This window comes from Bactrocera latifrons, unplaced genomic scaffold (assembly GCF_001853355.1).
Source record: "Bactrocera latifrons isolate USDA-ARS-PBARC rearing strain unplaced genomic scaffold, ASM185335v1 scaffold_59, whole genome shotgun sequence".
In the NCBI taxonomy this organism is placed as follows: Eukaryota; Metazoa; Arthropoda; class Insecta; order Diptera; family Tephritidae; genus Bactrocera; species Bactrocera latifrons.
In genome coordinates this window covers 872094-894313 of record NW_017537256.1, presented here as the reverse complement: position 1 = coordinate 894313, position 22220 = coordinate 872094, and the positions used below count along the sequence as shown (strand labels likewise).

Below are 22220 nucleotides of genomic sequence, written 5' to 3'. Positions count from 1 at the left end.
AACCAAATCTGCTTGCAATGTTGCAAAAACCAAGTCAATGCAAAATGACTGAAGGGTGAAAGTTCAATGACAATAAGAACAAATGTTATCAAATAAAATGCAAAAAAATTAGCAATGAAACAAATGTCATACAGCACACCGCGAGGTGAGAATTCAATTTGAAAAGGTATTGATAGTAAATAAATGTGCTTATTACAACAACAATAATGGAGTATTGGAAGTAAATGATTGCTTTGAAGTACGGAAATATTATTATTTATTTTTCTAAAAATAAGACAGCATTTCGGAGATAGTAATAACTGTATTACCATTGCAGTCAGTTTTCGTGACAGGTCCTAAACCCAGCGCACAACCCTGGAGAAAGATGTTTCGCCTTCTTACTTTGGCTCACCTTCAAACTTTTGTTATTTAGCTAACAATAAGATACTTGGTCTAAGACCGAAATTTGTGAGCTGCTTGAGCCATATTTAAAAGAATCGTTTCTGGTTCTCAGACAACTTTCCTCACTTCCATGAACTTCTACACAAGGCTCTCTCCTCCATATACGACGACATTGACATAGTTAAGCGAATTAAGAAACAAGCCGGCTAGGTTATTTCGTCCGATTGGATGAAAACACTCGAGCTCGTAGAGTATTTGACCGGTAGAAGCAGAGGAAGAGAAAGACCTCTATCTGATGAAAAGCCCAGGTGAAAAACCCCAACCTGGCTACCCTTGTAATCTACAATTGATGCCAAAAAGTGAAAAGGAAGAACAACTGGGGTGGTTTTGTAAACTCGGCAATAACCGCCTAAAGGGTGTCTACGCCAATGAAGAAGAAGAAGATATGGTACATATTATATTAGGGATTTATAAGCAAAATTGTTATAGTTGTTCTCAAACCTTTATTAGAGATTTTCTTCATCGGTGTAGAATAAACAACTTATTTGTAAATACATATCTCGGGACCCCAGATTATGTTAGATCGTAGGGTTGTCCCAAAATCGTTGAACCGCGCTTGTGCAGATATTCGTATATAAACCTATTGGACAGAGTATAGTCAGAACCCCTTTAATTGTGGCAAGATTGACTTTGCTAAGACTGCAGTTTCGTTGACCTCTTACGGTTCACTTTGGGCCAGAAGAATCTTGCAGTCGCACAAGTACCAGCGCCAGCTGAGCTCACTGGAGCTCCAAAGGTTCGACGGCAGAACGCAATCCTCGAATCAACTCCAAACGGAGGAAATTGGGAAAATTGTGCCCTCCGTACATTGCTCATCAGCTTTGTATTTCATCGAGTTCGCTTTAACTGAGCACTCATACGAGTCTAATATGAAAAGAGCTTGAAGCTATTGTTAATTATTTCCATCATAAGTCATATTCTGTGAAGAAAAAGGCTTTGAGTTGCAGGTACAAAATGTTATAGATAATCGTCCAGCGTAAACACAAAGGTACATACCTTCTGCAACGGCTTCGAACCTTCAAAAAATGTGCTTATTTGAAATCGAGAAACGTACCAGATTTTGGTTATTGATTCTCAGCCGTATTTTGGGCATATTTCAGGCATTAATTATAAAAACAGGCATTTTTATTGTCATATACGCATTTCCCAGCGCATATGGGTATCCAAATCCAGTCACTTATAAGCGGACATAATATTTATACTCATATGCAAATTGCCACATACGCATGTTATTTTTATTAGTTGCTACACTCGCACACCCAACGAGCACCGACAGTTGTGGTAACTAGCATTTTGTTGATGTTTTGGCTGTGTCACTCACGCCAACGGGGAAGAGATTTCATGCCACATCACCGTAAACAATATTTTTGCATACGCTGCCACACGCGCCCTGCGCCTCCGCTTCATTCCAAGAACGAAAGAGGAATACACTGTCTGTTGGCAAAAACAAAACTAAAATAAAAGGATGTAATAACAAATCGCAAAACAAAAGTAAACAACATCGAATGGAAATGCAATAAAATCCAACAGCATGTTGGAATAAAATCCTTGCATGAAGGATTCGCAGAATGTGCAGAGGAGAACAGTGTTTTTGCCGTTACTATTCTCTTATTTTATTTTATTTTATTTTATTTTATTTTTATAGCGATATAACGATCTCGTTTAGTTAACTGCCAACGCAGCTACTCGTATGACAGTGACTGGCGCAACGTGTCAGTCGTGTGTCATTAACAACTTAGACCGTTTCACTAAAGTCAGTAATCCGAGAATTTCAGCGAAAGCAAAAGCACCAAAAGAAAAAACAAAAATAAAGTGTGAATATTTACACGTTTTTCAAGCGTTTTGTTGGTGGGCCTTGAAGGCAGACTTTAACTGCATTCGGTGGCTTTGTACTTCTGCCACACTTCGGCCGACAATCAAAGTGCCATAATTTGGTAATTAAAAATATACAAACGGCAAAGTTTACAGAGCAAAACTCCTCTCTTTATACTCTACAATTAGCCAGTGCAATGCTAGGGCAACAAAAGTGTGAAAAACCGTGTTTAATGCTAACTCACTACATGTCACGCTGCAAGCTGTAGAAGGTGAAAGTTTTAATTGCTCACCTCGGCATGCAGCAACAGCGTGGCACCAAAGAGGGTGGTGGTAGCAATTGCAGTAGTAGTGGTGGTAGGCGCAGGAGCAGTGTAAGGGCTGGTAAAAAAAAGCAGGGACATTTGTTGGGCAAGCCCAGTTCGGTCAGTATTTCGCAAAAGGAGGAACAGCGGTTGGCCACACCGGTGGGCGATGGCGAGGGCACCACGTATTTGTCGGATTATGTGCAATGCACATTGGAGCCAGCACCAAGGTAACAGTGTTATGTAGCTAATATAAACTTGATTTATAGTATGCTTCCAGGAAAGCAAAACTTTAATTTACGAAAAGAATTTGAGAGTTGTCATAGACAACGTCGGTTGAGCAACTCTTCTAATTACTTGTTATTATTATTAGATTTATATGTTATGTATTATTTTAGTTTATTCTTCTAAAGCATAAACAATTTTTTCTATTTTTTAAAAACTTGTAGTACATTTATTTTTTAATAAATAGCTACAGTCACATTTGACAAAAGTCGCTAGGCTCTATTCGCAGACTACCATGGATGCAAATCAATTGGAAGCTTCATACCAGCAATTTTTTAATTAGGTTTTATTAACCCGTTAGTGAAGAGGGGTAGTGAGCTCCTTTACGGATAGGTCAAAGCTTGGGGGAAGGTTAGTGGAGGGGTTTACAGGAGCCCTGTATCAGGAGCTCTCTATCAACTCAAGCCTTAGACTTCCGGACTATTGCAGTGTCTTCCAAGCCGTGTTTGGAGCCATTAAGACAGTTGCAGATCAACTGCTCCTTAGGCTTCTTCAGAGAAGTGATCATTCACTCAGATAACAGAACGGCGATACTGGTCTTGAGCTCATTAACAGTGCTTTCAGAAATGGTTGAGGAGTGCCTAACCTCGCTACGACTACCAACGAGTGTCTTTACGATAAGACTGGGGTGGGTTCCAGGCCATTGCAGAATCGCAGTAAAATGAAAGCTGAAGAGCTTTCAAGGAAAAGTGCCCTAGTACCGCTATCGGTAGAATGGAAACAGGTCGGTGCTCCCATATCCTCTTGTTTTCTACTACTAGATAGTTGGGCTTCACAGACAACTTGGCTAGCGCTGGACCATTGGTACATGCGATGTCGTAAAAGCCTTTTGGCGCAAGATCGATCGCAATATATCTAGTGATCTTTTTGACCTCAGTAACGCCAACCTCTCCCTAGTTGTAAGGCAGACCATTGCCCTATTGCCGTTTATGCTGTAAGGCTGGAAGCTGTATGGAATAAGCTACTAAGCTAATTTATAAGTTTTAAGAAAGCAGCTTTCACATTAGACATATGGTAGGAACACCTATAAATCAAAGGTATTAACAACACACAAACAAATTCTTGACACAGTTTAGTAAACTCAAGTGTTACTAGTGGATATAATTATTGTAGTATTATATGTATATCCTAACTTTTTTATCTTAGTCCATACTTAAATAAATCAGGTGTTGCTGTTTCCTTATACTTCAACTTATTATTAGCAACACTACGTTTAAGCTTATTGCGAACAACACAAACACCTAAATCAACACGTCCACCATTTGCTTAACACACACAAGGGAAAAACTATCTTGCAGAACTTCGAGTGTAAAAAGGGCGGTTAAAAGTTTTGCTATTAACAACACCTTTCATCAAGCATAATAAACGAAGCGACTCATTTGCGCAATCATTCACGCCTCCACACAACGCCCCCAACACACCTTACAACTTTTACAAGCAATAAATAAGCAGAAACATCACTGCATGATAAACTGCGTTTACGGCTGATATTAAAAATCAATTCGTTTGTCACGCTCATTCTGTTATTGGATTTCCCCACCGACAGCTTGTGACCCACTACTCATACAGATTCTTGTGTCGCGCATATTCGTAGCCTACTGTCAGGCGGCGCTACCTGTATTGACATTGCGAACAAGTAAAATTCTATGTAGTCTGCTGTTAATGGCTGATATTTGGCATGCTGTCTAAATAAATCAATCAGCCGAGCAATCAGCAATACGCTATGATTCAACCTGCCGATATGCTTTCTGCGTACTCGCATACTTACAGCGGGTAGGGTTGTTGGGTCATATGGGTAAATATGCATATAGCTTCAGCTTATATTAGAAATGTGAATTTATTTGCTTTCATCATCGCAGATAACAGATCTTTTGATAAATTTTTGGCGTTCAAACGTATTACACGATTGGGTGTGAAAATGATGCTTCGATAAGATGAATTGAGCTGAAGCCGATTTTTATTGGTTAGGAGAATACGAACGCGTTTGTTTATAAATTTTGTATCTGAAGTAGTAAATCAATGTTATTTCGACTAAACCCCAGCAATAAATACTCGGCAATTATATTAAATCAATTTTTTGATGATTTATTGCATTCTTCAAAAGCATGATCGCACTTGTACTCTTTTATGCAGTCCTCTCTGATGCCGTAAAAATACAACACGAAAGTGTGAGCACCCAAGTGTCTAATTCTAAATATCGAAAAAGCCGAACAATGAATAAGGAATAGCTCAAATTTTTCCACCTCATTTTCTTCCACAAATCTTCTGCAACTGGCATCCTGAAAGATTCCCAACCTTGCAATGATCTGTTAGAACCAACAAGCAAGCCTTAGTTATGTCAAAGAGCTCACTAAATGCGTTGTGATTGATCTTGCGACAACACGTTGGTGGCTGATCTAATTATATTGATAGCAGAGCTAGGATACCTTTTCTTGTCAGGTCATCAACATCACCTACAGTTATCATATAGTGACACGATGCCATTCATAGCGAAATTAAGCATTCATTAACAAAGCCCCAAATGCAAGATTAGTGAGATCAAGGCTAGTAAAGCCGCCCTGCTATCAGAGTGAGTAGTCACTTCTCTGAAAGGGGCTGCACTCTGGGCCAGCAAATTTTCCGCTACCTTAAATACAACAACATCGACATGAAAAACACTACAAAATATCATAAAGTACCACGGTTGGAATGGACCTCAGTGCACCACACACGCTAAGGCGAACCGCTTATAGAATTCTCTCGAGTTTCCTTGGAAGTGTAGTTTTTTCTAAGTCCCTCCACCAAACAAAGACGCCATAGAAGATAATAAGTTTGACTATAGTGGGGGTAGAGCCAGAAGACCAATTTCGGTGAAAGAATCTTCTTCCAATGGCTCTTCTTATAAGGTAATCAATGCCTTTTTGCTCTCTCCTCGATATTAAGCTTCCATGACAGCGTCCTATATTGGGCGAGCCCTAAATGCTTCACTGTATCCGTAGCTTGCAGGTGGGTGGGAACCCACCGCGATGAGGTTTGCAAGTCCTACCTATACCTTTCTATAGTCTATGCCTCTGTGACCGGAAACCTCCAGCCCTAGTAGCGATTTGATCGCTTGAAAAATGCTCGGAAAACTTCCCACAGCTATGGAGTGTATGGTAAAGTCCTGCGACTTCTGTACCAATTCCTTCCGTCATCAGTGTACCACCTGATTGTACTATTCCTAGGCAGTGGTTCAAGAGTAAAATCATTCCATTCAGCCTTGCTGCTAAGGGTAACTTTGAACTTCTTGGCGAAGTTGGAGCTCCATATGGGTTTATCGGTGGCTCGATCATGGTGTACAACCACCTAACAATCCTTGGAGTCTAACGTGAGACCAAGATATTTGACCACGTTGGCTATATCTAACTCTCTGCGCCCAAGGGTAAGGTTCCTGAAGCCGAACAAGAACCTCGTCTGGTCAGCGAGGCGATGGTCCTCTTGGAGGGATTGCACTTTTTGTATTAAGCCGCATAAAATGTTCCCGAATTCATTTCTGGCTATAACAAAGTCATCGGCATAACCATCCCACAGCCCATTGTTAGTTAGCAAAACTAGTAGGTCATCCCCGACCAGCTTAGAGTCTAAGTAGACTTCAGATTCAATCCTTCAAAGAAAGCCTTGGATTAAATGACAACAGCCGATGTACTTTAATCTTAGTACTTCGCAGAAAGAAATATCCAAAAGTTGAATAGAGACAAGTCTAATCTCAAAACCGTTATTTCAATTTACCAGTGGGATTGGAGATATTGAGATATTCTTACAAAGATTTTGTTGTAATTTTTTAAATTTAGCCGGCAATAATACAACTTACTGCAGACGTCAAAGTCAATTCGAATATTTATTTCCAAAACAAACAACTACCATCAACCCTTTCTCGGCAGCCACTTTCACAGCATAGACGTATACAAGTGCTAGTATCTATCATTAAGCACTCGAACCCTTCAAAATTTACGGTTGTGGGTCACGAACAAGAGACATGGCTAATAAAATATGGTGAGCAATGAATCAATTGCACAAAGTGAAGTGAGTAGGCATACGGGCATACTTATTTACAAGAGGGGATTTCCACATGGAGGGATTTTGCGACGCCATGTCATAAAATATTGTGGACGTGCTATTGAACCGATAAAATGGCCGAAATTCGACACAAAATTCAATGCTTCATTAACTTTAAGTGAAAGAATACCAAATATTTAAAGTAAAATGAGATTAATGCATAAAAAATTATTTAAGGTAGAATGCGAAATCAAAAAATTCCCGATTAAAATTAAAATTCCTGCAAAATAATTTTCCCAACAGCCTCGTAAAAATAAATTTACCTTTAACCTGTGGCAATACCCAATACAGAAGTTAAAAAAAAACTGACATTTTGCTCCTAACTTTCACTCGAACTTTTAATCATAAAATTTCGTCACAAAAAATTCGATAAAAAAATTGATTTGGGTTAAAAATTCGTTTATTTGCCCACCCTGTTGAGCCAAATTTGGAAATTCATTTAATCGGTTTTAGTTACAAACTCACCCTAGGCCTCAAAACCTCTTGAAATGTTGATACTATGACGTGAGTAACTGCATTAGAAGCGATAACAGTAAGCAAGTTTTGGCAATGCGACGCCCGCACACGTACACACACACACTCACTATTAATGCATTTTCAATGCTAAGTTGTTGACATTGCGAATGAAATCACTACCTTACTCACACATGTTCATCAACATAACGACTGCAAGCGAAAGTCAGTGTCAAGGTAGAACGGAGACATTTCTATATTTATTTACACATATGTAATTGTCTATATGTTTACACCCTTTTTTTTATATGTACTTAAGTCTTTGAATGAATTAAGTTCGAACTGTGCCGCGGGTATTATAATTATTTTACGCCGGCATATCATAATTAAATATATATACGTGCATGCTAATTCACACGCTATTTATATACATTAATTGAAAAAAAATACCGGATAATGGGCCAGTGGTGAAGCCCTTGAAAATGGTAAAAAGTTAAAAAGATTATAGTAGAATAAAACCCGTCGGAAAATAAGATATAATGATAATGAACTGAAAACTAATTTATGGGCAATCTGAGGTGTGAACAGGGAGCAGAATAAGTTGTTGAATATGTAAGTATTAAAGCAGTTTATCTCGTTTTCCAGCAAACTAAAGACCATAAGAAACAAATTTACATAGCAAACTTGTAGCTTATCAAAAGATCTACAACTGTTGTGTTAAAATTTTTTCATATAACCTTAAAATGCACATAAATGAAAAACTTGAAATAATCAAGTTTTCTATTTTTCACAAATATTTTTTTTACGATAAATTATAGGTAAACTAAACCAGTTATGATTTAAATATACTATAATTTTCGTTATTCAAAATATTTATTTTTTCCCCATATTTTGATCAATATCAGTAAAGGACCTTAACTTACAATCGAAAGTTCTCACCTCAAAATATTCTCTTTTGTACCCTAAATGAGGCATGTACAAGTATATAAAAAGTAAAATGAAACCCCCCCCCCCTACCGTAGGGAAACACATTTTTTTTTTTTTTTTTTTTGTTGCAAAAATCCCAACGGAGTTCCTTTCAAAGGACCTCCAACTTTTCGATACAATTTTATATCATAGTTTGCTCTTTGCTTCAAAATCGGTCGCTATTTCGGCGATCATTTTCTTCATTCAACGAAAATGTTTTCGCAGCTAAGATTCTTTTGAGATATAAGAACAGGAAATAGTCGCTGCCGACCAGATCTGATGAATACGGAAGCAATTTGAAACCAAATTTTTGAATTTTTGCCATCGTTTTCACTGACTCGTGACCTCCTTCATTGACTTGGTGAAACAGCACTTTCTTTTGCTTTACATACGACCGATTTTCAGCGATTTCTTCCTTCTAACAGTTCAATAACGGTATGTAAAAGTCGCTGTTGATTCACCTTCCATTTTCAAGGTGGTCAACCAAACTTAGGCCATGTGCATAACCAATCTTCTGCCTTTTGTGGATATTTTTGATGCTTTCGTCAGTAACAACTTCTTTTGTGCGTCCAATGCTTTCATCGTTTTCGGTGCTAATTTCATAACGTCTAATGTTAGCATACTGATGGTTGTTTTTCCTGGGCAGCGTCCGGAAAGTCGTCATCAAGCCAAGTGTTTGTGTCAACTATATTTTTACCCTTCAAAAAGCAATATTTTAGTAACACTTCATTCAAAAGGATATAATTCATAATGATTCGACAACTCTCAAATAGATACACGCGTGTTTTGAAAGTCAGGTAACTATAAATCTTATAGATTTAGGGGATTGGTTAATTAACCTGTTGTAATTTGCCAGACATTGTGGCAAAAGGAAACGTCGGAAGCCCTACAAAGTATATATATGTAAAGTATAAATTATCTTCGTAACGAGCTCAGCCGATTTAGCTATGTCCATATGTCTGTCTGTCTGTATATATGCGAACTAATGTTTCAGTTTTGGGGATATCGGTCAGAAATTTAGAATGAGTCCATTACTCACCAAAATGTTGCTCATTTGGCGAAATCGCCGATATAGGAAAACAATAGCATATATAAAATGCAAACTGAACACGGGGAATCAAGTTCTTGTATGGAAAAATTTTTTTATAAGAAAAGGTATCTTCTAGAAATTTAACAGAGATTAATATCTCTGACTACGCTACAATTTCCTAATAAATTTTTCAGATCGGACTGTAAATGCAAAAAATACCTAACTAAATGTTTCAAAAAAAAGCTATCTTAGACAATTTCTAAGTAATATTTTGTTTAAAATAGACACAATATTAATGTGTATATTACCCAATAGTTACAGTTTAAAACAAATGTTCTTAAATACCATAAAAAATAAGAAATGTACCATTATTACATACACGAAGCGCAAGCTTACCAAACGTTATAAAAAACCAAACTTGAAATGACGATCTTTATATTGTATAACTACTAACGTGAGAAACTCGAACCACTCTTCACTTTATACTTTTAAGTATTGTAATAAAAGCGAAAGTGTCCCCATTTCCACAAAATCTAAACTAGAATTTTACGATTTTCAACAAAAAGCATAAAACAAACAAAAACACATGTGTCCACATGAGACAAATGTCGAAAGCCCCACGCGATTTTCGCTGTGGCAAAACATTTGTGGTATCTACACATTTGTGGCATGACTTTTAGTCATTCGTTGTTAAGTTGTGTTGTCACTTTGTGGTGCTTAAATCCTAATATTAATGGCGCAAATAAAGGATTGCGAAAGTAACAGCAGGCTAATGTTTAAGAAACCAGTAGGCGGCAAATGTGCGGGAATTAAACCTAAATAAACCATATAAACACTCGGCGTGGGAAGTTTTGATATTTAGTATGAAGCGGCTTAGCACTTAACTTATGAAGAACTGAGATTAAAATTAAATCTCGACGCACATAAATTTTACAGAAAAATGTTGTTAATTAAATGGGTTGGATTTGAATTTGTTAAAAGGCTCAAGCAGAGGTTTCCAACAAACGTCATATGATGGCTCATCACTTTATAAGATATCAATGCGAAATTTTGGATACCTTCTTTTCTCCCCCTCATTTGTCGGAAACGCTGTTATCGGACCACTATAGCATATAACTACCGTACAAACTGAACGATCGAAATCAAGTCCTTGTATGGGAAGCTTTTTTAGTTTAAGAGGTATTTTCTCGAAATTTGTCATGGTTTATTTTCCATAGCAACTATACAACCTCCCAAGAAATTTTTTAGATCGGATAACAATAGCATATAGCTGCCATACAAACTGAATGAGCAGAATCAAGTCCTTGTATGGAAAACTTTTTAATTTTGCGAGGTATCTTCCAAAACTCGATATAATTTATTTTCTCAAGCAACGATACAAACTCCGAAAAAATGGTTCTGATCGGACTAATATAGCATATAGCTGCCATACAAACCGACCGCACAAAATCAATTTCTTATATAGAAACTGGTTTAATTGCGGAGGGTATTTCTGCTACTAATTTCGTATAAATATTTATATTTCACGTGATTTCGTCGATTTGTATCTAATTCACAATTAGACTTAGGCGTCTACATTTCTTATCCACAATCTTTCCAAATTTCACGAAAATACTTCCGGGTTATTTATTGTGAACATATCCACATATATTGACTTATGAAACCTTGTCGATATGTGTGTATATAGCTGCAATAATGTGTGCAAAAGTTTGCACATTCACGGAAAATTCACATAAAGTAAAAAGTCTTTGTAACGTTTTTGGGGGTAACCCGAAGCCAGCGACAGGCGAATTTTGGCAAAGCATTTCATTTTTATTTTATTTTTTTTTTTTTTTGATTTTTTGTTTATTTATTTATTTGGTGTTTCCATAACATGACAACAGCTAACAGAAATTTGCGAAAACGGTGGCACGTAAACAGTTGCAATGTGAACACAGTCGTGCAGTGCTGACGAACATATTATGAACAAAATCGAAGTAGTTGCTGCGAAGGAAGAGAGCAGCGAGTAAGTGCCGCTAAAAAATACAATTTTGGAAGAAATTGTTATATAAAAATTAAACTAACAGGCATTTCTACAAATTCTAATATTTTTTTGTTAAAAATTGAATATCCTTTGCCACAATTTTAAACTCTATTTTGTTATAATTTCCATTTTTCTATAACTCTTAACTACTTTCTTTTTAGTTTCAATTTACCGCGCATAAGTGCTGCCTTGGAGCGTTTAATTGGCACCAATGTGGTGCGTCTAACCGATCACAAATTCATGAGTGAGCTGCGACAGCGACTGGAAGAGGAAAGCCGCATACAGCTGGAGCGTCGCATAAACGCCAGAGCGGTGAGTTGAAATAAAATAAAATTTCGCGGATAATTAAATTTTTTAGTCTCCAGCGCTCAACTCAAGTTCAGACAATTAATTTTAATTTAGATCAACAAATCTTACAAATGTGAGCCATTTACTCACTTTGACCTTTTACACCGGCAAGCAATTATGCCTTCGTATTGTAAATGTTAGCGATTACAAGACTTAATGTTAGGCATATTTTCGACGAAACTTTTGCTGCCAACTTTTTGTGCTATGGCTCATTGAAGCAATTTCAGCCGCTAGATTTGGCGCTCCCGATTCTCACTCAATTGATTTAAATGTAGCTTTGACATGACATGTAAAAATAGTGTTTACTTGTAGTGGCAGCAAGTCAAAGTGCGATTCTGAAGTTCGAAGTGCACAAGTTTTAGCAATTTTCGAAGTTATTATTTACAACACAAACTGTTGTAAGTACAAGTGGTTCTTCCAAATTGCGCCTTCCACATGGACCACAAAATGTCGGCCAAATAGCCATCACGGTCCCATTTGCATATCTTCACACATTTACGATAATGTTCGAGGACCCGATGCAGAAAGCGTACTGACGCCTATTCTGCTGTAACTGTCTTCATTTAGTCATGATGGAGATTGCCGCTTTCCGAACAGCTTTCCAATTGTCAGAGGATTGCAAAGTCAAATTATCCACCGTTAAACTACCATCTAGTGCAGTTCCTAACTTTTCCCTTACGTTTAGAAACCGAAGGCAATGGAAAACCCCATGTTCAGAATCTTCTATGGAGTCCATACACTTCGAATAACACGGACTGAAGACATTTTGAAATTCGTATAGATAGCCCCTAAAGCACCCGTGCCCGCTTAATATTTGGGTCAGGTGGAAATTACCATGTTGTCTAGTTATCCACATATGATATCAGATATAAGTCTGTGGTTCCTCCATTCCTCCATTGATTAAGGTTTGCCACCGTTACTTTCATATAATTATGCTCTTCTTTCTCTCCTCTATTTCTTTGATTTCTGTAATTTGTGCTGAATAGCTTATATAATCTAGTGAATTCGTTTCCCTGAATGTCTATGGGCGGCATACTAGATAGTACTTCAGTTGCTTCGCTGGATATAGTTCAGAAAGCACGCGATAATGCTGCCATACTTCAATCTGTACAAAGTGGTTAATTTTTGGGGATACAATTGCGTTTCCCGAATTACACGAGGGTTTGACTTTAAGCCAGAAATGGGCCTCATCTCGATGAAAATCATAGTTGGCTTCCATCATTTCCAGCACCCAATTGTCTAAGCTACAGCACTTGAAATGGTCTGTTAGCTTCAGTTCTTTCGCCAACAAAATCTTATATGGATGCAGAGCCAAATCCAACCACAAAATTCGTCAAGTGGTCATCGGAGAGAGACCCAAATGCGCAGAAAGACATTGAACCGATTGATTCGGATCGGCCTCACTTTTTTTTTGATGGGATGGTTGCTAACTATGGTGAAATTTTGAAATTATACGTTGAAGAGCGCGCTCAGAAAAAAACATTATAATCACCGCATTTTGCGCGAAAAGTTCTTACAGTAGGCAGCCGAGAGTCTTGGAGAATTTTCAAGCTTTGTACCAAATTAAAACGTGATAAGATGACATGAGGAACCTTACTGAACACACTGACAAAGTTTTACACCAATCCATAAACAGACATGGACGCCATTGCAAAAAGCATTTTTTGAATTTACCAAACTCGAAAAGTTGGATCAATACAAACTTGTATATCAATATATTTGAATAATATATTTCCTTCAATATTAAAGCGGCCTTATTGTCAGATTAAAGCTGTCAAATCACTAAATGGTAATTACCGCAATATTGGGTTGTAGTATATTATCTAATAAGTGTTATTTGGAAATTTTGAATTGTTGTTGTATAATGTTTTTGTGGCTTCAGTGAACTGACAGCTTGACAGTTATATGAAATGATGTCATGCAAATAAAATAACTGCCATATTGGTGCGCTCGTGATTACAGGCAAATTATTCTCGTGGTCATAACTATATATAGACGTAGATAGTCTGGTATATGTAGAATTCTCTAGAATTTGTGAAAAGTATGGAGAATTAGTTCATTTACTCGATTCAAGGACGTGTGATTTCGTGAACTTGGGCTGGAAAACGATTTTCCAAAATATATGAAACTGAAAGAACTTAATGGACACAGTTCTCTAGAGTTTAGACCCTTGAGAACATATCCTCCAAAAGCTTTTTAAAAATTAAAATTATTTTAAGAGCTACAGTTACTTTAATGACGCAGTACCTAGCGCACTAATAAATGACTTAAACTGCCTTAAATTTTACTCATTGTTTTAAACGCGTTTCTCTCGAAACTACTTTTTCCAAACGGTGCCGGCATTATCTCAAGTTCTATACAACCGATTTACTTGAAATTTTGTGTGAACCTTCTTTATATAATCCTTTATCGTTCCTACCAGCATTGTGGCAAAATTTTTTTTTAAATATTTTAAAAAAAATTCAGGAATTTCAAAAAAAAAGCATAAAAAATGATTTTTATTTTCAGGCAGTCGCCATTTTTCAAAAAAAAAGTTTTTTCTTGTTCCCTGAGGTAGGGACTATAACAGCATCCTTACTGATTAAGAATTTCTTTTGATTTCTTTAACCCCCCTCTAATTATTTTAATTTTTAATATTTTTTTGTAAATTTTTTTTCTGTATTCTTAAGATATCACTAAAAACACAATAAAAAAATGGATAGTAAAAATATTTTTTCATTCTTTTTTATAAAATTCAAAGAACTGCCCAAAATTTGATTTGTAGACTAGAATAACACCTTAATTGACTATAGTTGTATAATGAAATGACAGGCGTTCAGATAGCAGCTTAATTAATTAATCGATTTCAATTAAGCACATTAATAATTATTTTATATAACTTTGCTAGTTGACTACATTATTATTTATTAATTATGACTGAAACGCTGGTAAATCTGTATAACTTTAATACGTCTCTACTGTAAGACAGCTCTTTCTCAAAGCCATGCAATTTTCTTCCATTAAGCCCACCGTCATATAAAATAAGACCTTTAAATATATATCTTATACCATTGTATCAATATTTTTTCAAATCTATGCCATCAAATGTTGCACAATAAACACAATTGTTTGTACTTTTCATAACAACCAGCTCCGTGAGGTGGAACGTGAACGTCTCCTAATCATCGAAGGCAAAACGGACGAAATACCTGCCGAACTGGCCGATGATCCCATATTTGTTGTCAATAAAATTGCGAATAAAGAAATCCAAAAGGAGCGAGCCAAGGTGAATCACAAATAGCCTCAAACATATTGCACATATTTTAAATGTCTCATGTCAATAAAATAAAACATAAAACTCGCGCTAATTTTCAGCTCAAAACCAATCGTGAACGCAATGCGGAACGCTTAAAGGCGCAAGGCTCGAAATGGGAACGCGAAAGACAAAAGTATGTGGAGGAAGAACAAATGCGCGTTGAGAAGATAAAAGAGCGCAATAAGCAGCAAAATGAGCTCGAAGAACAGTACAAGGCCGAAGATGCGGAACGTGGCATGGATTTACTGCGGTAAGGCAACTTGTAAGCGTTAATTGAAAAATTGCTCAGTTGCAGGCTAAAATGGCAAGCAGTCAAATGATACGATACGAATAATGGCTAATTTATTATATACACTTCTGCTGATTATAAATAGAGTGTATTGTTGTGGCAACATTCTATGCACAATCTTTTTTTTGCTAAGGGTTAACGCGCCAAGCTGTTATATCGTTAACATTGAAATCATTTTAAAGCAAAATTACGCAGAATAACTGCGAGAGCATGTCTATAAAAATATATACATATGTGTATATGCTGCTCATAATCCACTACAACGCCCAGCAGCACATTTTTTCGTGTCATTTTCCGCGCTGACTCTCAGAATCTGAATTTTCGAACTTAGCGTTTTTAATTACTTGGCGGGAATTGACGTTGGAATTTAAAGTGCATTCACTCCTATTTTAAGCACCAAAAATATACACTACCACACCTACATACATACATATATACCATACACCGACTATTCGCCTTTGGGAGAAATGCCCGTCGATTAAATGCGTAAACGTGAAGCTTGCTTGCTGCTGGCTATAATTCTAATTATATCCAAGCTTTGAATAAAATATAATGGAAGACTAGGCGACTTATCCACTAAATATAAAAGTATATAAATAGCACGTGCAACTGCATGAAAGCTCTGGAAATAACAGTTCAACAGTGAATATGTTTCACCTACTTTGATAGTTGGTTCAATGAACTATTCAATAATTTATTTCATCTTATAATACTTTTCCATTGCTACAGCATCGACAACGAGGAGTGGCGCGAGTGTGAACAGGACCTCAAGCGCTTCCTGGAGGAGGAGCGCGCCAAAATGAAGGAGCGCTCAATGCGCGTGCCGACACCATTCACATCGGATAAATTGGATATATTAAATATTGTGCGTGCCAGGTAAGTGATTTTGTTGTAGTTGGCAAGCGCAAGCATAATATGAAAATTTTATGGAATTATATGAGATTTGTACCTTTTGTTCTTCATGTTGTTTACTTCTACTACTTGAAGTACTATACAGTTTTCCATTATTTAACTTGGTATTGATATTATGCCTATTTAGACTTCTTTTCATTGTTTGAATTTTGAGTCTTTTGACTTTTTTTTTATAAAAAATTAAAAAAAAAAACCTTTACTTAAGTTTGGCTTAAAGTCTACAAACAAATGTAGCGCGCTAAACATTATTTGTAACAGAAAATATCTGTCGTTTGATAAAAAAAACTTGTTCTGAAATATATTGCATGCAATTTGAAAAAGTCTCTAAACTCTACACCGAACTTTAGTCAATCTAAAGATAACAATTTGACAAATTTTAGTAAATATCTCTTTAAATTATTTATTTCAAGGAAAAAGTTCCGCGAAGCCGAACAACGTATTTGCAAAGAATTAGAGGAGGGCGCCAAACCAAAACCAGTTGCTAAAGACATTAAACTCACCAAGGAGCTGGTGGAGAAGACGGTGAGTATAACATTACAGGCAGATTATACGCAGTTTGGATTATAGGCAACTACATTACAACCGCTTTTGTCTGCAGGCCGTCATACAAAAGCATGTACAGGATATCATACAAGCCGAAACCGAAGGCATCTTCGAGCCGGCTATAAGCAAAGAGGCGGCCAAAGAGATGTCTGAGCGTGAGAAGGAAGAGCGACAACGACGCAAATACTTGGATGATGCCTCCGATGTTTCCACCGAATCGGAGATCTACGAACAGGGCAGCACCATAAGCGAATCGAAGCGGCGCCATGCAGCCGAGCTGGAAGAAGAAATGGAGTATGATGTGGAGCGTGGTTATCTCATTTCCAAAGCGCAATTTGAGCAGTTACGCTATCACGATGATAAGATACTTATGCTGCAGAAAGCATCGGTGAGCAAAAACTAATACAGCAGCAACAACAAAAGAATTATGCATTTACTTTCGCTTAATCAACAGGATATGCGTGAACTATATCAACTGGCCGAGGAGATAATAATTGGCGAACGTGTAGAGGAAGAAGTCGTAGAGGAAGAAATGGTGGAAGAGGAAGAGCAACCGGTCTACGAGGAAGAGGAGGAGGAGGAACCCATAGATAACAATTTCTAATAGATGAAAATTGCAGACGGAGAATGCACTAAGCTGCAAACACACAAATATTTTGCGAAAACACGCACACACGCTAAATTTTTGGTAGTTGTAAATGATGAAATGCAGGCACGTTAGCAGCAGTGAGTAGTAGGTGATAAGTACTGCAGGTACTGGCTGGCTGCCTTTGATAATAGGAAACTAAATTACTTACCAACATTTTCTATGGTTAGCTTAGGAAAGATATACGCCTGTGTATTTTTTTTTTTTTTTTGTTTTAATTATGTTTTCGAAAACAAAATTCTTAAAGCAAAGATCATGTATGTTGTGCACTTAGTTACCCGCGTGGCAAACTCTTATAACAAAATGTAAAACTGATTAATTCAACTCATAACCAGTTAAAGAGAATAATGGCAAATAAAGTTGTTTTGGACTAAATTTGCGAAATATCACTAAGTGCGTTTACCTTTGTTTTTCAGCTAAAATACGCGTTTATTGGAAAACCGTACGGAAAATGATAAGCAACATGATGTGCGTAGAGTAAGTGTTGCACTTAATTGACATTTGATAAACATTTTAATCACTGTGTCAATATGAGACGTGAAAAATATAACACTTACTAACTAATATAACCAGTAAAGCGCGCATAAACGCCTAACAATATGCAGCGCCACATGCACTAATCCGCACATGCAAATATGTAGGTATGTTATACATTTCATACGTGACTTTGCCTTGGCCATAAATGAACATGCGCCAATGGATATGTCTGTCGCCACGTGCGTGTTTTGCCTTAGGGTACGTTAGCAGCACTGTGGGCGTTTTGCTCGCGCAACACCACCGCCACGGGCATCGCATTTCGTCACCGTCGGCGCTGTGTCAATTGCAAATTTTAATCACCGGTGGCGTATACGCAACAACTCAAGTGCGATAAGTGGCATAGCGATTACTCATATACACATATTTTAGTGTATATATGTACATGCGCACACTCAGGCAATAATTACCACAAAGTCATGCCGCTGTGTTTGCGTTATTGTAATTATCAATGGATTGGCATGCGATTGCTGTTGCAATTACTTGTGATTTGGTTGGTTACGGGCGCAAGTGCCAATTTGAATGAGTTCTGACGCAATCGCATGCTGGTCGCGCTCATGCAGACTAGCACGTAAGGCTGAGTTATTTATGAATGGGTGTGATGTTTACTTTTTATATTGAAATTTGGTGGAGGCGCTAGAGAGTAAAATGGCAAATTATTTTTAAATATTTTTGGAATATAAAACTGTGGTATTATATAAAAAATGTATATATATAAAAAATGATTTCGGTGGCACCGAGACACTTCTCGCAATTGCATTTTTTAGAGCTTTAAATTGTACAAAAAATCTCTATATTGATTTTGATCCCTCAGTTTGGCAGCTATATGCTGTAGTGGTCCGATCCGAATAATTTGTTTGAGTATTGTAGCGTTGTCTTGGATAACAATCTGTACCAAATTGCCTGAAGATGTCTCGTCGAACAAAAAAGTTATCTTAAAAGAACTCGATTTTGAACGGTCAGTTTGTATGGCAACTATATGCTATAGTGGTTCGATAACGAGGATTCTGGCAACTGAGCAGCATCTTTGGTAAAAAAAGGAGATGTACAAAATTGCAGATGGGACTGAGGGAATAGTTCGACTATAAATATATCGACTGAGCTTATTCCGCTGATCCTTTATATACATACTATGTAGTACCTTTCATTAGGGGTGTTTTTTACGAGGCGTGTCCCAAACCCAGCGCTCAACCCTGGTAAGGGATGGTTCGCCCTCTCACTTTAGCTCACCTTCAAGCTGATGTTGTTTCACTACCCAGCGAATACTTGGTCTAAGACCGAAAGTCGTAAGCTGCTTGAGCCATATGTAAAATAATAATTTCTGGCCACTCCCAAGTGAATAGCGTTCAGAGAACTTTCCTTACTCGCGGGAAATTCTACACATGGCACCATCATCTCTAAACTTGGCTCCATCCTCCACTAAAAGCTCCGTCATGATCGGGAAGACCTTGCCGGGCGGTTCATTCTGGAGAAAATAATTCGAGCTGCAGATCTGAGTATAGAAGGTGAAATCTTCTACAATAGTGTACAACTGCTGGCGTACACCGATGACATCGATATCATTGGCCATAACAATCGTACCATTAATTATGCCTCCTCAAGGTTGGACAAAGAAGTGAAGCACTATGAGTCTGGTAGTGAACGAGGGAAAGACGAAATATCTCCTGTCATAAATCACACAGTCGTCGCACTCGTGGTTTTTCGTTTTCTCACGTCACTCTTGACAATCATAACTTCGAAGTCGAAGAAAATTTCGACTATCTTAGAAACAACATTAACATCAACCACTATATAAGCTTCGAAATCAAATGCAGAATAATTCTTGCAAACAGGTTCGGTATTCGGACTAAATAGGTAGAAGTATTAGCCGAACAAAGACCAAACTCTATAAGTCACTGATCATCCTCGTCCTGCGGCGAATATCGGAATCGATGGAACGATGGGCTGTTATACGACGACATTGACATAGTACAGCGAATTAAGAGACAGCGGCTACGCTGGCTAGGTCATGTCGTCCATATGGATTTAGCTCTGAAAATATTCGACACAGTACCTGCCGGGGGAAACAGAGAAAAAGGAAGAAGGACCTGGCCTCACATAAAATATCCGATTAGCATCAAACAGCGAAAAGAAAGAACGACTATCGCACTGCTATAATGTAGTACATAAATAATTTCTAAAGACTTCCTTCCCTCCTTCCTTTACTTCCTTCTGATTGTTACAAACTTTGGAACAAACTTAACATATCGTGATAAGGGTATATCAGTTCATATGATATTAACATACATAAACATTGCATTGAAATATTTATCTCGGAAAAATTAGAACACAACTTCAATACCAAATGCATATTTCAAAATCTTTGCATATGCTTAAAAACCCAACTGTATGCCACACATATGTATAGTACATACATAATTGTGTATTTTATTTCCACTATCACTAAAGCAAATATGAGCTAAGAGTTCGCTATTATCATTTTGACCCCAAAAAGTCAAGTGTATTTAGTTCCATGTTAAAAGACACCTACGGGCAAAAGCCAAATATTGGTTATTCAATTTCCAATATCTCCAGCGCAGACTGCCGACGTAAGGCCAATAAAATGCGCAACACTTGGCCGCAGAGAAAATGTTGATATTTCTAAAGTGACACTTTTAGCGTGAAAACATTTCTGCAAAGCCTATTTTTGAAACTCCAACAACAGAGGTTGGGGAGTATGCCCACCAGCATGCAAACGTACATACATAGAAAAGTATAAAATATGTGCTAGCAAAAACCACAGGCTTCGGGTGTAAAGAAGCTGCTGGCGAAAAATTGCTGAAGTACTACTAATCCAATTTTTATTATTATTCCGCATGTGGCGGAGGCTCTAACCAAATAATTTGTATCTGCCAGAATTTTACTGCTGCATTAAAGCTAAGCAAGGAAACTATTTTCTGTATACACATACATACATGTGTAGGTACGTATGATAATAGCACTCCCTAGGCGTTTTTCTTGTTGTTGGCAATTGTGACAGACGATAGTGATGAAAAAATTCAATTTATCTATTTCATGAGTAGGAATAGGGATACTCGATGTAAGTGTAGGCGCATTCATACACAAAGTTATACTTATATATATATATAGCAAAACTATGTACATTGACTCTTCACTGCCCCGGAGGCCAAAATGTATAATTCGTAGTTAATAGAAACTCCCACAACAACAACAAGAAGCGTTTCCTAGTAAGGAAGAAAAATGTAGACATATAAAGTATTTATTTACATACTTCTAAAATATATGTTGTATTTCTTTATATATTTTAACATATTTTCTCACTGATGGCAAGTTATAGCTTTTTCTTCCTATGTACTCAAATGAAAGTTATGAATAAAAAAATACTTCAAATAAATCGGTTTCTATTTGATACAAAAGTTATAACCGTACCGTATTTGGTTTCAAACCAAAATAATGGCTATATGGAGTATATTCAATCCAACTGTCGTATTTATATGCAAGTTGGTTGTGAAGACCAGACAAAATTTAAAAAAAAATCGCTAATCTGGTTAACTTTGGTTGAAGCTCTTTATATTTATATAAGCTTTATGTAAACTCTATGAGGACTGATCAAGTATTAAGAGAGGTTTTTAGTGCTATATGAGGTTTGTTCAAATATTAAGGGATATCGTACTGCAAGAAGCTTCGTCCAATAAGTAAGTAACTGTATATTTAACTCAATTTCATTGACAACATTAAAAAATTTGTAACTTGAAGCGTTGCTGTGCCTAGCTGAGCTGTAGGCGTATATATTGCCCCATAAACTGAGGGCTATAAAGTTTTATGAGCACAGTGGCTTCACAATTACCTGTGCGGAAGTTCACTCATTCATGTCAACTGAGCACTTCAATAAACAAAGCAGCAGCTAATTGCCAATTGTCATCACATAACCTAATTAAATATGTTCGAATGAACTTCATGACAGCTATTAGCAATAGGCATATGTATGTACATAAATTAGGGTGATTAATTTTAGAGTGGTATTTTCTTTCTCTGTGCTACCTGGAAAACTGTGGAAAATTGCATAGCTTACAAACCCGTTTTCAGCAAAACAAACAATACTTCACGTTGAAGCCGAAAAAAAAACACTGTGTTATCTATGGTATATGAGAAATTTAATTTTTGAAAAAATTTTGATAATGAAAAAAATTATAAATTGAAATTTTGAAAAAACTTCTAAAAAAGAGAAAAATTTTGCAAAAAATATATTTTTCAAAAAAAAATT

The 22220-nt window shown here is 36.9% G+C and overlaps 1 protein-coding gene across 3 annotated transcripts in view; it reads left to right on the top strand.

The window, feature by feature from the left end:
- Positions 1-17811, top strand: part of LOC108974770 (RNA-binding protein 25) — a 30799-nt gene extending 12988 nt beyond the window's left edge. For all 3 annotated transcript variants that reach the window (XM_018942800.1, XM_018942799.1, XM_018942798.1), the window contains 7 exons: positions 11551-11701; positions 14868-15002; positions 15092-15282; positions 16051-16197; positions 16644-16755; positions 16832-17164; positions 17231-17811. In XM_018942800.1, coding sequence (XP_018798345.1) covers positions 11630-11701; positions 14868-15002; positions 15092-15282; positions 16051-16197; positions 16644-16755; positions 16832-17164; positions 17231-17380 — 1140 coding nt within the window. In that variant the 5' untranslated portion in view covers positions 11551-11629 and the 3' untranslated portion in view covers positions 17381-17811. The remainder of the gene's footprint in view (positions 1-11550; positions 11702-14867; positions 15003-15091; positions 15283-16050; positions 16198-16643; positions 16756-16831; positions 17165-17230) is intronic.
- Positions 17812-22220: the final 4409 nt, after the last annotated feature.